Source organism: Pyrgilauda ruficollis, unplaced genomic scaffold, assembly GCF_017590135.1.
Source record: "Pyrgilauda ruficollis isolate IOZ18807 unplaced genomic scaffold, ASM1759013v1 scaffold39, whole genome shotgun sequence".
NCBI classification, from domain to species: Eukaryota; Metazoa; Chordata; class Aves; order Passeriformes; family Passeridae; genus Pyrgilauda; species Pyrgilauda ruficollis.
The window spans coordinates 6,323,820-6,337,365 of NW_024525378.1; the positions used below are offsets into that span (position 1 = coordinate 6,323,820).

Sequence of the window (13,546 nt, forward strand, 5' to 3'; positions counted from 1 at the left end):
ATCACGGGAAATCCGGCCTTCTCTAACTGGCCCCATGTAACTCGCCAGCTGAGGATACTCATCCACCCGTTTCAGGCCATCAATTCAGTAGTTGCTCACTATTATTTCCTACAATATTCTCAAGAAATCATTGATTCAATACTGACAATTTTAGTGCGACTAAAACTTTCTATCAGGCAATTCAGTGTCATTGGTCTCCTCGTTAATTTTCAAAGTAAGAACACAGAAAAAGGTCACTAGTGTCTAACATGCAATTCAGTAACACAAAGCAACAAAGCTATACATACTGATGTAAGCTGATATACTTACACTGGAAGACTATCACAACATGCAGGACACATCAGGAGAAATGTTTTTCCAATTCATTTTTATTTTGGTTTCCATTTTTTACAGCACTGTTACAGGACTAACTCATGCAAATTTATCACCTTAAATACAGCAGAGAGAAAACTCACTGGTAAGAGTATTTCGAAGAGCTCCATCAACATAATGCAACAGGAAAAGTAAGTAGCAGCAATCAGATAAAAGTGCATTTAGCTGACCTTCTTTAAATGGGAGTTTGGGGAAGACTGTTTCTGGAATTACCTGTTTTAAGGAATAGTTTAGCATTCTTTACAAAAATCAGAAGAGAACAAACTCATGATAGTGTTCATTCCTCCACCACTCTCAATTAAAGAAGTACAGCTGTAATTTTTTTCAGAGGAATCCAGCTTACAAGGCCTGTTTGATTCTCAATCTCTTGGGCTTCCAGGACAAGGATTACACCCACATATGTTAGCAGTTTTGCTTCTGAAAAAGTTCAAGAGGTTCTTTCCCCCATTCTGTAGGTTAGGCTTCAGCTCTGCAGTGAGAATGTCAACAGCACCAGGGCCTGAGCAGCATCACACACACAGCAGCAAGACACTGGGTTCTAAGAACCCATCAATCTCTTTTCCCTTCACAGATAAGACACTGGCTTAAAGATCAGCTCACTTATCAGATTTCCCCTAAAAGGCCAGCTGAAGAGAACACTACCTCATCAAAAGCAAGTAGTCATGAGCTGCTGAGCAGCAGAACACCACCTCTGCCTTGACCTGGAATTGACAATATCCTTGAGTATTAGGGACGTGCTTAGCATTTGAACTCAATAGAACAGAACATAGCTTATTATAGCTGTGTATGTGACAGCTTGAGAGACTAAAGATTCAAATTTATTCAACCAAGACCTGCAGCAGAGTAAGACTAGATTATTCCACTTACTCCAATATACTTCACCTCAAGCTCAGAGTACCCACTTCCAAAAGCAAGGACTCTAACTTCTTCCTTGCTTGTTCTCAGATTTGATCAAATCTATATTCCCATCCTGGTGGATGTCTGAGGAACCCAGTCAAGGTCAAAAAAACCTTCTGACAGAAACAGCTTTTCGGTCTGAGTTGGAGTCAAAGCTTTCTACTGGAAGGGAAAGGTTTGTTTCCTTTCTGCATTCTAGGGATGTCTCACCACCAGCTCCTACACAATGAAGATACCTCAAGTGTTTCTGCAAATCTCAGAACAGCCTTACCTAAGAAGTACTTACTGACATTTCACTATTTTTACTCTCTCAAGTATCAGGCAGCTTCTTTCTGGAAGTTCCATGCTATGAAAAACATGGGACTTATCACAGGCACATACATTCACACCTGAGCATGAATGAGAAATCCTAAAGCCATTTTCAAGGGAAAAGTCTCTTTGTCAATATGAAAAACACCCCACTGCTCAGTAGTTCTGAATTCAGCTGGGACCTGCTCAAAGACAGCCCATATTCTGTGTGTGTGATGCTGAAGAGGTACAGGTTGTCACTAACCTCACAACTACAAGATCTGATTCTGGATTCCTCAGACATTTTGTAGGCAACAGAAAGATTATAACCAACACATGGCAAAATACTGACCCACAAGGAGAAAAAGAAGCTTGCAATAGAGGAACTTAATCCTACTCAAGCTCCTGAAATCAGCCAGAATTTCTTCTCTGCAAATTCCAACTGGAAGAGACTCAAGTCCTTACAATTCCCATATATTATATTCCAAATGCATCAGGGCAAAACTCAACAATTAATTTCATGTATTTGCAAATAAAGAGTGTATTAAAAAAACTAAATTGCTTTAAGTCATTCTTGCCCTGGCATGAACTACAAGAGCCACAACTCCCCCCACCCCAGAGGAGCTGTACCTGCCAGCATGTTCTAATACTTTTAACAGAAGAGAAACATATCAAATCCTATTGCTGCCCAGACTGTACATCCTGTGGGAACTCTACATGAAGCAACATCTCTTACAGCGTGTAATCCACATGCTGTTCTTGTGGCCAAATAGTGGTAATGGAATTCCACAGGCCTGCTTCCAGAAAGACAGCTGTGCTCTTCCAAAAAAAGCCCCACATTCATCAACAGAGCTCATAATGCAGTGCTTTGCATTGTGTCAACTGGCTTCTCTTCCCTAGTTTTCTTCTTCAACAAGCTGCCAAATTATCAGCACTATCTCCTTCCCAGGAACTAGTTCTGTCTTTGCAAACTATTTGTCCATGACAGGAAATAAGCCAGACTGTGTTACTAACGAGCTCTGAAGAGGAAGAAACTAACTCCAAATCCACTAAGCTTACCAAAGGAAAATCTTAATCCCTTTTGCTCCAGAGGAGAACTGGGTTTTGTTCACAGGTTTAAGCATCCTGAGAGCAATAAACCTTTCTATGCAGTGACATTGTGATTTTCTGTTATGCTCTAGAACAACGGAATGTTAACCTCAGAGACAAGCCTGTGTGGGCTATAAATGCTTTGTGAAACCACCATCATGTCTGTGTGCGTGGGATCTGTGTTTAGGCAAACAACTGCTTGTCACACATACGTCTACCTGGGGCTTGGAAGTCAAAAGTTCTGTCTTTATGAAGTAAAACAAATGCCTCCATAAAGATGTGTCAGAATAACATTTAACCTGAAAGACATTTGCTTGATTGCTTTAAAATTGTTTTAAGCAATATGAAGTACAGTAAAAGCCCCCTGTAAATGTATAAAGCACACACTCCTCCTGAAGTAGCCTGGTCTCACAAGGAAAAAGAAGTTATTAACAGGTAGTGTTTAGAGGTGGGACACAGAACAGGGAAGCAGAATCCTACTGTTCACACAGCAACTGGAAACACAGCAATATGCTCTTGCTCATTCCCTTTAGGGAATTCCATCACCCACCACGTTCTCTGCAGTAAATAAGAGGGCACTGAAGGGAAACTGCTGTTTTTCTCTTTTTCTCACACTATCTGCTTTGCTGCAGATACTGATGTGTGAACATGTTGAGCTCGCTGTCAAGCCAACCTGCTTTGTTCCTGCAAGGACAGAAAGTTTTGTTAGGTGAATGAAACAGCTCTTCTCAAGCCAGTCAGAAAGAAGTGCAACAAAAATGAGTACACAGCAAGGCATGGAGTGCCAGAACTTCATTCCAAAAGGCTGCTGCCATTCCTTTGCAGGTCAAGAATGCTTGCCTGCTGTTAGTCCCTAAGCTTTGAGGTTTAAACAGAGATTTTGGACACAACTTCACACTGGTCTTGCGGTGTAGGTAAGGAATGTTTGAAAAAGTCTTCCCAACAGCCTCTGCAGGGTAAAGAAAGCAGGAGACAACTGGGTACATAGGTGAAGGCAAGACTTTTTGCATAATTTTATAGGGGCCTGAAGGAGTTTGTAGGAGTGGAACACTATGTTTTCATAAATGGGAAGGAGCTGTAATTCCAAAAAAATAAAAAACAGGGAGAAAAAGGTGCTTTGTGAGACAGAAGTGAGACAGTTATTTAAACTGTCAACAGTCCATAGGAAAGTACCTAGTGAAAAGGAACATGACTTGGTAGGGAAAAGTGCTGACACCTGCACATCAAGTGCTGTGACGAAGACAGAATGAACTCTAAGCTACAGCTCACATGAACATCCTGGGGCAATCACACAAAAAACAATTGTATGGAATAATCAAATCTCACCTGAGCAGTTTTGCTTTGCTCTGCAGTGAATCCAAAACTTCTATTTTTTTATTCATGGCAGAAATTTCTTGCTCAAGATTCTCTCGTGTGACATCCACTTGCTGACACAAATGAGCAAACGTTCCAGCTAGCTCTCTATGAAACAAGAAGAGCTGAGTATAATGGAAAGTAAGATCAAGCAGCACATTCAAGGAATAAGTCCCTTTGATATATAGGGATAATGGTATCATGACTCAGACACTCATCTTTCCACTTCTGTACAAGAATATGTCAGAGAATTTTGATTTGAGACATGGAGTATATTAAGACTAATGCCTAACAGCACCCAAACACTACATATTCAAAATAAAAGTAATATTATTTTAAAACATGTGTCATTACATTTTTGAAAATCTGGAATTCAGCATGAAGTTAAACAAGGAATAGCACTTTTTTTAAACAAGGAATAGCACTAAAAAGCCCCAAACAAGAGAATTTCCATAAGGGGTTAGCTGAATACAGGGAACTCACTGCTGGACTTGGTGGCTGCAGTTGGAGCCCGTGTAGCTGACGATGAGCTGCAGTTTCTCCCCAGCATACTCCACAAACTGCCGCTTGAAAGCTCTCTCCTTCGCCTTGGTGGTCCAGGTGAGGCGCTCGTACACATAGAGCAGCCCATAAAGGCCAAAAGAGAGAGCAATCAGTCTCCAACCCACAGCCTTCCAGACCTAAAGCAGCACAAGGATAAACACAATCATCATCTCAGACTGATATTCACTCCCAACAATGGTGTACAGAGCACTGCAAAATCAGCTCACTATACTCAAATGGAAGATCAAAGGAGAAAACAGGTAATAGGAAATACAAAACCCTATCTGTCAATAGCAAATGTCTACAGGATTCGGCAGTGCAAGAGCTTTTCACATCAGTGCTCCAAGTTAAGTTATAAAAATGCTACCTAGAATGCACACATACCACACCACCAACCACGATGATCCCCATGGAAGTTCGGGAAGTTAAAGAGGCCAGTCCAGTCACCATGGACACCATGAGTTCTTCCTGGGTCATAGAGCCCTGAGGCAAAGGAGGCAGGCTGGGATTTGCTGGTGTTAAGGGGCGCTGAACCTAATTAGAAAAGCAGGGACAAAACAAAATCAAATAAGAGAATAAAAGGAGGTGAACTACTGCTCTTCCCACCAAAGGAACTTCAGCAGCCATTGAAATAATGAATATCTATCCAATCACTCAGTGAGGTACTCTACCTGGTCATTATAGCCCATCAAGGCCCGACGACCATTCTTTGGTCCCAAAAATCTGTTCACCAGCATCGTCCATCCAAGAGAGAAATGGAATTCTATGTCCTCCTGGAAGTCGGCACAAAGCTTGTCACAGTTCAGATCATAGCTGAGCATGAAGCACTGCCGGGGAATTAGCATGTCTATCTGGCCCCGCACAGAGACTGGGAGGAGGGGTTTTAAACCATCTACACAGAGAGAAAACAAAAACATAAAAAAACCAGCTGTTGAGTTCACCAGAATTAACTGGTCTTGTATTCTATAATCAAGGCGCTTACAGTTTGTTTCATCCTCTACAGTCAGTTTTCTTAGTGTGTTAAATTCCGTAAGCCAAGCATGTTGCAAAGTAAGAGATACATCATGAATTATTATTCAATTCTTGGTTCTTCAGACTAACCCAGAGGGAAATCTTTCCATGGACCCTCCAAAATCCTTATAGGTAGCTGGTGAAGTTTACAGATTAACATGTCCTTGGAAATCAAAATCTGAAACCCAGCTCTTTAGGCACCATGGTCCCATATTCAGACAGGCACCTAGTTCCAAGTAATTTGTATTTCATTAGGATCTGGTGTGAGAATCTCCCAAATTCTGCCACAGTTTTACTATGTCATGAGGATTACACTGTGACTGTACATATTCACTGCATAAGTTCAGATACAGAACTAGTCCTCTGCACAACAGCATTACTCATCAAGATGGAAACTAAGATGGTGTCACCTGCACATCAGCCACTGGATTAATGAGAAACCCAAAACATCTACCCACTTATTTCACATTGCAATTCAAGGGAAGAGAAAGGGCAACAGTGCCTGTGGAACTGACCTATCATTTCTTGCTGCACTGCCTGCAGGGAAGTTGTGATAGCACTGGAGCAGCGATCTGACATGTTACGGCCCAGGCCTTCCTCGATGTGTTTATGCAGCTCCTGACAAACAAAGAAAGGGTTATTAAAATTAGAATAAACATAGCTAAGATGCAGGCTGAAGGTGCTAGAGCTTGCTAGTTAAAAAGAGCCTCCCAAAACAGGAGCACACAATCTGTCTGCCCAGTGTTGTAACATTAGTATCGTACCTCCCCACATTTTTCAGTGAAGGGGATGAAAAGGCAAATAAAAAAATAAACTCACATAGACTCTTTAGTTCAGGAAAAGTTCTGTTCAATCTATATAATATGATATATAATGTGTATCAATTTATTACTGAGATTATTAAAAAATTAAAGCTTTAGCTCATATCCTAGTTGGAAGATTGAGATTGTCTAACAATGAGCTGGCATAATTACTCAGAGCTAAAAAAGGTCTCTTAAATTGCTTAAGCAAACATCACTTACACTCTTGTACACTTTAAGAACTACTTGAGATGGGTGGAAGTCTGCTTGGTATTCATCTACCAACACTGAGAGCCGTCTGATTTCTTCTGCCATTGCATTTGACACCTAGAGAAACAGCACAGGAGAGAAAATAGAGCTTGTGGAAGCTCTTCTCCTCTTCCCATATGTAACTCCCACATTTTTAGTACTTCAAAGCTTTGTCAGCACTGCACATTTCCCCCACCATGCTGGTAACTGTTTCAGACAATCCAGTTTTCCACAGACACTCCTCCTCACCTGCCTCTCCACCTCTTCAGTGATTTGCTTGATTTTCCTCTTGTAGTCTTGAGTAAGGAGCTCCAGCTGTTTGTCAATAAAACCTAGACGATCCTGACGTTCCTCTCGCATTTCCAGACAGTAAACTCTGGTGAAAAAAAACCCTGTCCATCAAAATGCCAAATACATGCATTTTTGATCTATAAATATATTTGAATTCCAGAAATAAGACTAATTTTCCTGCCTAACAACAAAACATGTCAGTATCTGCAACGCATTACACAGCCATGGCAAAAAATAAGGTCCTTTTCCCAATACTTCCATAATTCACTAGAAGCAAGACCACCAATGTCCTTCCTGCTCACAAACATGCTGGATTCTGCTTTGCATTTCAAATCCTCATGTTCCCTTACATTTCTCCCAGAATATAAACTGCAGTTCTGCAAGCACCAGCAGAGCTCTCACCGCTGTTCCTGGGCAGCAACGTGCACGGAGTCCATGATGAGACGAACATCTTCCGCAATCTGCTTTGCTCTCACTGTATGCTGCTCGAATTTTGTTTTTACTGCTGACTGTGAGATGCATTCCTGTATACAAAAGGCAGCCCAAGATCAGCAGCAGGCAGAACTATTACTAACACAGTTTCTCCCTCCTGTACAATCTATTCCCAAAATATGTCCCCACAAGTGCCAGTCTTTCAGGAGTAAAATCTAACCAGAAGGCTGGCACACATAATGCTCACCTCAAACCTTCTCTCGAAGCTTTGAAATTCAAGCATTCTTACTTGAAATCCATCTGCCAATGCTCCACCTGAGAGAAGGAATGCACAAAACAATCACTTAAATTTTGACAAAGCAATCAGATGTTGGACATCAAGAAATGCTCTTGCTTTACACTGAAGCCAACGTAAAAGTGCTAAGTCTTTTAGCACCCCTTCCGTTGTGATTGCCTTATTAATAATTTGGCCTACCCCAATTTTATACATTTTTTGCAACAAGATACTCTATTTTCATCCCTGTAAGCCAATGGAAAGTTTCTGTTAGCTTTCCTCACCTCCTTCTGGCATCCCTTGAGCCCTCTGAATCCTGGCATTCAGCACTTCTTTTGCAGACACAAAGAAAATTCGATCCCCTGCCTGGGCTCGATCCACCACACCCAGCTCATCCACCAGGAAACTAGTACACCGCTCCATGTGCTGCCGGCGCACCTGAGGGACAACCACAAACCACACATGCATTTAAATCCACATTATCCATCTCTTAAAGGTTAGACCAGGCACCCAAATGCTCTCTGCTGGTCTAAAGCTACCAAAAAAGCATGAACAAAAAATTTGCTATTTTATGGAATTTTCCAGAGGTTTTCTAAAGCGTTCTAACTTCAAAGGGCCCCTGTGAGACTCTTGACTTCCTGCTCAGCAATTTCAAAGGTCATGTCCAGATCACTAGTCTGTGTTCCCTAGAGTCTCCACAATAAGGTGATAAAAATCCAACCTGTAAAACCATCACACATAGCAGTGATGGTATCCCCAAGGACCAGAGTCAAAACACACTCCATAATATCCATGCAAAGAGAAGCAGTTTAAACACATCACAAACCTCTTCCATGTATTCTGGTTCAGAGGCAGATGCATCCCAACGGTTATTTAAAATAAATATATTGGGTCGAGATAGACGCTCATTCACCTTGTGAAAGAACTGCTTCTCCTAAGGAAAATGAAACAAAACCTCTTTTCATTAATATGTCAAATATTTTTAACCTTTAGCCAAATTCCTTGAACAAGTGGACTTGCACATACAGTTTGCATCAATGTTGATTCAGAATTTGCCACCAGGACAAATACATCAGCATCAAGACAGAACTTGTCAATCCAGCTGTCCAGCTCTGTGGTTACATCAATGCCAGGGCTAGAAATAGAGAGAAATGAGATATTACTGTGCTGTGAATACAGCAAAACCAGAATTTTAGAAGTTAATAGGAGCTTTTCAGAGCATTAATTTCCCATGTCTGAGCTACACTGCCCTGAGGTGAGAGAGTACAGGCTAAAAGGAAGTAATGACCAAGAAAATTGCACTGTTAATTACAGCAAGGGACTTTGGTCACTGTCTTAGAACAGGGTCAATTCCCTTGAGGTTTGTTAAATATGTTTTGAAAACAGTTCCATAATTAGTCTGTGATAAGCAGGAAAGGAAAGAAAGCTATTTCTCACCTGTCCATCAGCACCAGGTCGTCCTTTAAGAGAGAACATTTGGAATTGGGCCACATTACACTGACTAGGCTGCCAGCATTCAGATGTTCATCCTGATGAAGGGCATGAGCCAGCTGGTTTACAGTCTACAAAAAGATGGAAATAACATTTCCTGTATGCCAAGACCCACTAACACAATTATCCTCCTTCAGGGCTGTTCACAGACGATTTGAGATAAAGCCCAAGTTCAAATTATTTTCTCTCTGGAAGGTTTTCCACATAAAACCTTCTTGAGTGTCCTAGAAAAAAGGCAACTGCTAGTGAGAGTTTATGAGAGATTTTTCCTGTCAGAAAAGTTACTGAGGAATTACCAGGAAGTCTTTGATTCCATCAGTTATACAAACTCAAAACTTCCTGAGTCATTGTTCCCTGCTATCACTAACAAATACAACATATCATCTCTTCCATAAAATGAACAAGTCTCCATTCTGCAACTTGCTTCATTCCTTACTTCCTACATCTAACAAAGACTCATTCTTCATCTCCACTCCTTTATTGATTAAAATCCTTAACTGTGAATTTTTTTTCTTTCCTTTTCTGACATTTCTGAAGAGCTCTTAACCTTATGCTTAAGTAAATTGTACCTTAACACTCTTCTTTTCCTCTGAACCTTCAGTCAGCAGGAAAGCCTCGTGTCCATCTGTCCCTTCTACGCGCAAGAAGCAATTAGTGGTGTGTCCAATTCCTGAGGGAAGAACTTTGTCCCACAGCATGGCATTTATCACAGTGCTCTTCCCATTGCTTGTCCTGCAGTCAGATTAAGGACAGTTTCAGGCTTCCAAGAGCCAGGTGTGCTCATTTCAGTGTCACAAAAGCAAGTTCTCTACAGCCAAGCTGTATCAGAGCCATTAACAATTTAGGTGCCAGAGGCAACCTGCAAAAAGACTTTTCTATTTCCCTATTTAAAGAATTCTTCAAATTGAAGAATTATGTGATAAAATACTTGTTTCCAATTTACAAGAGCACCTGTATCAGGGACATTACAAGCAAAAGCTAAAGCACTAGTGGCTACAGTACTCAAATGCTTTACTGAATGGGAAGTGTAGGCAACACAAGCATGTGACTCACCTCCCAAAAAAAGCAACTTTCATGTGTCGTCTTGCCAACACTTCACTAATACCACTGACTTTTGACAGGTAGCCTTTGACTTCCAGTACCTGCTCTTCTGTGGTGACAGGATCGAGCTCTGCATTCTTGTGTGTTTCTAAAATCAAAATAGATCATGTCTGTGAATGCCAGAAGCTGTCTGGGTCAGAGCTGGGTGAAACCCCTCTCTGTGATGGTATCACTTAACATTTATCTGTGTCCCACAGCTTGCATGGGTGTTCTTGACACAGGCAATGACACCCTGAAGCAATTTTACAATAGGATTTATCAACTGGACACATGACTGTTCATTCTTGGGACTGCCTTGAACAGAACATCCAATACTGCAAACAGTCCAACACCATTAGAGATAAAATCTGTCTGTGCCTTAAGCTGTTAAAGCCAATTACTGGTGTATGTTACATGTCAGTAGCAATGATGTGTTCAGGCAAGAATAGTGAAAGGATTATAGGCAAAAAATACCTACTGGGGTTGTGTCATTAATTAAAAATCTCCCAAACATAAAAACCAAGCATAGCTCCCTAACTGGCTCAGTTTCTTAACATGCATGAACTTCGCATCTTCAAATATGAACTTGAACTCCACCCAAATTCAACAAATTTTTGGTTTTTCTTACAAACATGAATGCATAAACAGACATGCATGTATAAATAAACACAGATTGAGCAGTATTTAGATTTAATCAGTATTAACACTGTTTGCACACCCCAAGGGAAGGTGGAAGGAGAGTCCCTGCCAAGGTGCTGGATTCCCTGGGATCAGCCCTTCCCTGTCCTGTAGTGCAGGCACTGTCCCCTGCCCCTTACCCAAGGACAGGTGGGACAGGAGTCCCTGCTGAGGTACTGTCCCCTTAGGATCAGCCCTTCCCTGTTCCCCATGGCACTGTCCCCTGCCCCTTACCCAAGGACAGGTGGGACAGGAGTCCCTGCTGAGGCACTGCCCCCGATCAGCCCTTCCCTGTCCTGTAGTGCAGGCACTGTCCCCTGCCCCTTACCCAAGGACAGGTGGGACAGGAGTCCCTGCTGAGGTACTGTCCCCTTAGGATCAGCCCTTCCCTGTTCCCCGTGGCACTGTCCCCTGCCCCTTACCCAAGGACTGGTGGGACAGGAGTCCCTGCTAAGGCAGCACTTCAGCAGTGCAGTTTAACTGACTGAGGGGGTTGGTGCATATTTTGGGGGAAATCATATGTAGGCAGAGCACTGTTACACACTCATAGCTCAAGAACTCAAATTACCTTCTAGGAATGAGGAGCTCTCGTTGATGTATGCAGCCAACTGTTCAAAGATACCATTGATTTTCTTCTTTGCAGTGACAAAATGTTTAAGTGGAGAAGCATTTACCTCAGCCATGTGTCTTTTATCCTTCTTCACTGCAACTATTGAGTTGGAACGAGTGAACAACAGGGACATTGCGCTACAGGGAAAAATCCAGCAAAGACCAGAGTCACCAAGTGCCAACACCTGTCCAAGGGGGTGTAGTGACAGGGCGAGGGGGAAAGGCTTTCCACCTACAGAGGGCAGGGTTAGATGGGATACTGGGGAGAAATTCTTCCCTGTGAGGATGGGGAGGCCCTGGCAGAGGTTTCACAGAGAAGCTGTGGCTGCCCCATCCCTGCAAGTGCTCAAGGCCAGGTTGGACAGGACTTGATCCACCCAGTCTGGCAGAACGTGCCCTGCCCACAGCAGGGGGTGGAACTAGATAATCTTTAAGGTCCCTTCCAATCCAAACCATTCCATGACTCTGTGATCCAACCCAGCATCTTTACAAGAACTAGATAAATATGCATTTTAAGGACTATCTTCTGTCTTTCATAAAAAAAATTGTTCCACTTTAAAATTTACAACTCCTGCATCAGGAAAAAAACCCAAAACTCTTTCTTTCTCCCTTCCAATAAACAGGTTCGCAGTGATCACTCCTCCCCATCGTCTGCTTACTTTCAGGATGAGTTACGTTTTCACAAGTCACGCATGGCCAGCCTGAGGCCCTCTCGAAGACAAATGGCAGCACTTTTCCGTGCCTTCTCCCTCGCCCCGGCCGCACTCGGTCCCGCAGCTCCTTCAGCGACGCCGAGTCCAGCCGGTCTCCACCCCTGTGGCAGAGTGACCGCGGATGACGGACACAGGCTACCGAGCTCCGCCGTCACGGGCTCTGCTCCCCGCCATCCCGGTGTGCCCGGAGAATGGCCCCGGTTCTGCTCCCCGCCATGCCGGTGTGCCTCAGGGATGCTCTGGGCTCTGCTCCCCGCCATGCCGGTGTGCCTCAGGGATGCTCTGGGCTCTGCTCCCCCGCCATACCGGAGCCCGGAGAAGGCGCTGGGCTGACGCTCCGGTCGGACGCCGCCTCCCCTCAGCCCCCAGGGGCGGGAGGAAAGGGCGGGAAGCGCCCTCTTCGTGCCCGCCTCGCGCCCCCTCAGGACCCTGCCCCAGAGGGTCCGACACTCACCCGTCCCTGCCCTTGTGCCTGTCCCTATCCCTGCTTCTCCAGAGGCGACCCTCAGAGAGACTGGGCCGGCCTGGAGCAGCTGTCACGTCCCCTCGGCCCGGCCCGGCCCCGCCCGTGGCTCACCATCACCGCCGCTCCCGCACGGCCGCCATGTCACCCCGCGGCGCCGTCGCCCGGGAGGTGCGGGAGCCGCGCGTCATCGCCGCGCGCGGCGCGCGGGGCACGCTGGGAGTTGTAGTTCCGGGGGCCTGATGGCGGGCGGCCCGGGCCCGCCTCAGGAACGGAGCCCACAGACCGTGTCACGGGAAAGGGTTTAATGCGAGTTCCCCGTGCTCAAACCGTACAGCTCGTTAACGCCCACCACCGAACCGGCCCGAGGAAACACACAGCAAAATAACAAAAAAAAAAAAAAAAACAAAAAAAAAACACCCAAAACCAAAAAACGCCCAAAAAACCCTCCCCCACACACACACAAAAAACCCAAAAACCAAAAAACCCGCAAAAAAACAAAAAAAAAAAAAAAAACCCAAACAAAAAAAAAAAAAACACACAGACAAAAAACCCGCAAAAAAACAAAACAAAAAAAAAACCAAACCAAAAAAAAAAAAAAAAAAACAAAAAAAAAAAACAAAACAAAAAAACCCCCAAAAAAACAAAACAAAAAAAAACCAAAGAAGCAAACAAAAAGAAAAAACAAAACAAAAAAACCCCCAAAAAAACAAAACAAAAAAAAACCAAAAAAAAACCAAACAAACAAAAAAAAAAAAAAAAAAACAAAAAAACAAACCAAAACAAAAAAAAACCTGCTGCTAAATAAATACATAACACACATTTTGGCCCTGTCGACGGCCGGCTGATCAATCCCTTCGTTTGGTAGCAGGCAGCTCTGGATCTCACACACCAGGACTCAGTACAGTTTTAC

At 43.4% G+C, this 13,546-nt stretch overlaps 1 protein-coding gene across 1 annotated transcript; it reads right to left on the minus strand.

The window, feature by feature from the left end:
* Nucleotides 1-350: 350 nt before the first annotated feature.
* Nucleotides 351-12,988, minus strand: MFN2 (mitofusin 2). Its single transcript, XM_041476533.1, has 19 exons — nucleotides 12,748-12,988; nucleotides 12,117-12,271; nucleotides 11,417-11,595; nucleotides 10,144-10,279; nucleotides 9,660-9,822; nucleotides 9,037-9,161; nucleotides 8,626-8,734; nucleotides 8,426-8,533; nucleotides 7,884-8,037; nucleotides 7,573-7,640; nucleotides 7,296-7,417; nucleotides 6,852-6,978; nucleotides 6,576-6,680; nucleotides 6,069-6,171; nucleotides 5,214-5,434; nucleotides 4,927-5,076; nucleotides 4,483-4,679; nucleotides 3,973-4,107; nucleotides 351-3,330 (listed from the first exon to the last, which is right to left on the minus strand). The coding sequence occupies exons 3-19, from the start codon at nucleotides 11,589-11,591 to the stop codon at nucleotides 3,261-3,263; spliced, it is 2,268 nt and encodes a 755-aa protein (XP_041332467.1). The 5' UTR covers nucleotides 11,592-11,595; nucleotides 12,117-12,271; nucleotides 12,748-12,988; the 3' UTR covers nucleotides 351-3,260.
* Nucleotides 12,989-13,546: the final 558 nt, after the last annotated feature.

Bases quoted from the DNA above. Each gene is read 5' to 3' on its own strand.
- MFN2 (XM_041476533.1), bottom strand. From the start codon at position 11,591: ATGTCCCTGTTGTTCACTCGTTCCAACTCAATAGTTGCAGTGAAGAAG. The intron at 6,172-6,575 runs GTAAGTGATGTT...TTTGTTTGTCAG, and splicing joins TTCTTAAAGTGTACAAGAGT to GAGCTGCATAAACACATCGA. The intron at 5,077-5,213 runs GTAGAGTACCTC...TTTTCTAATTAG, and splicing joins TGATGGGCTATAATGACCAG to GTTCAGCGCCCCTTAACACC.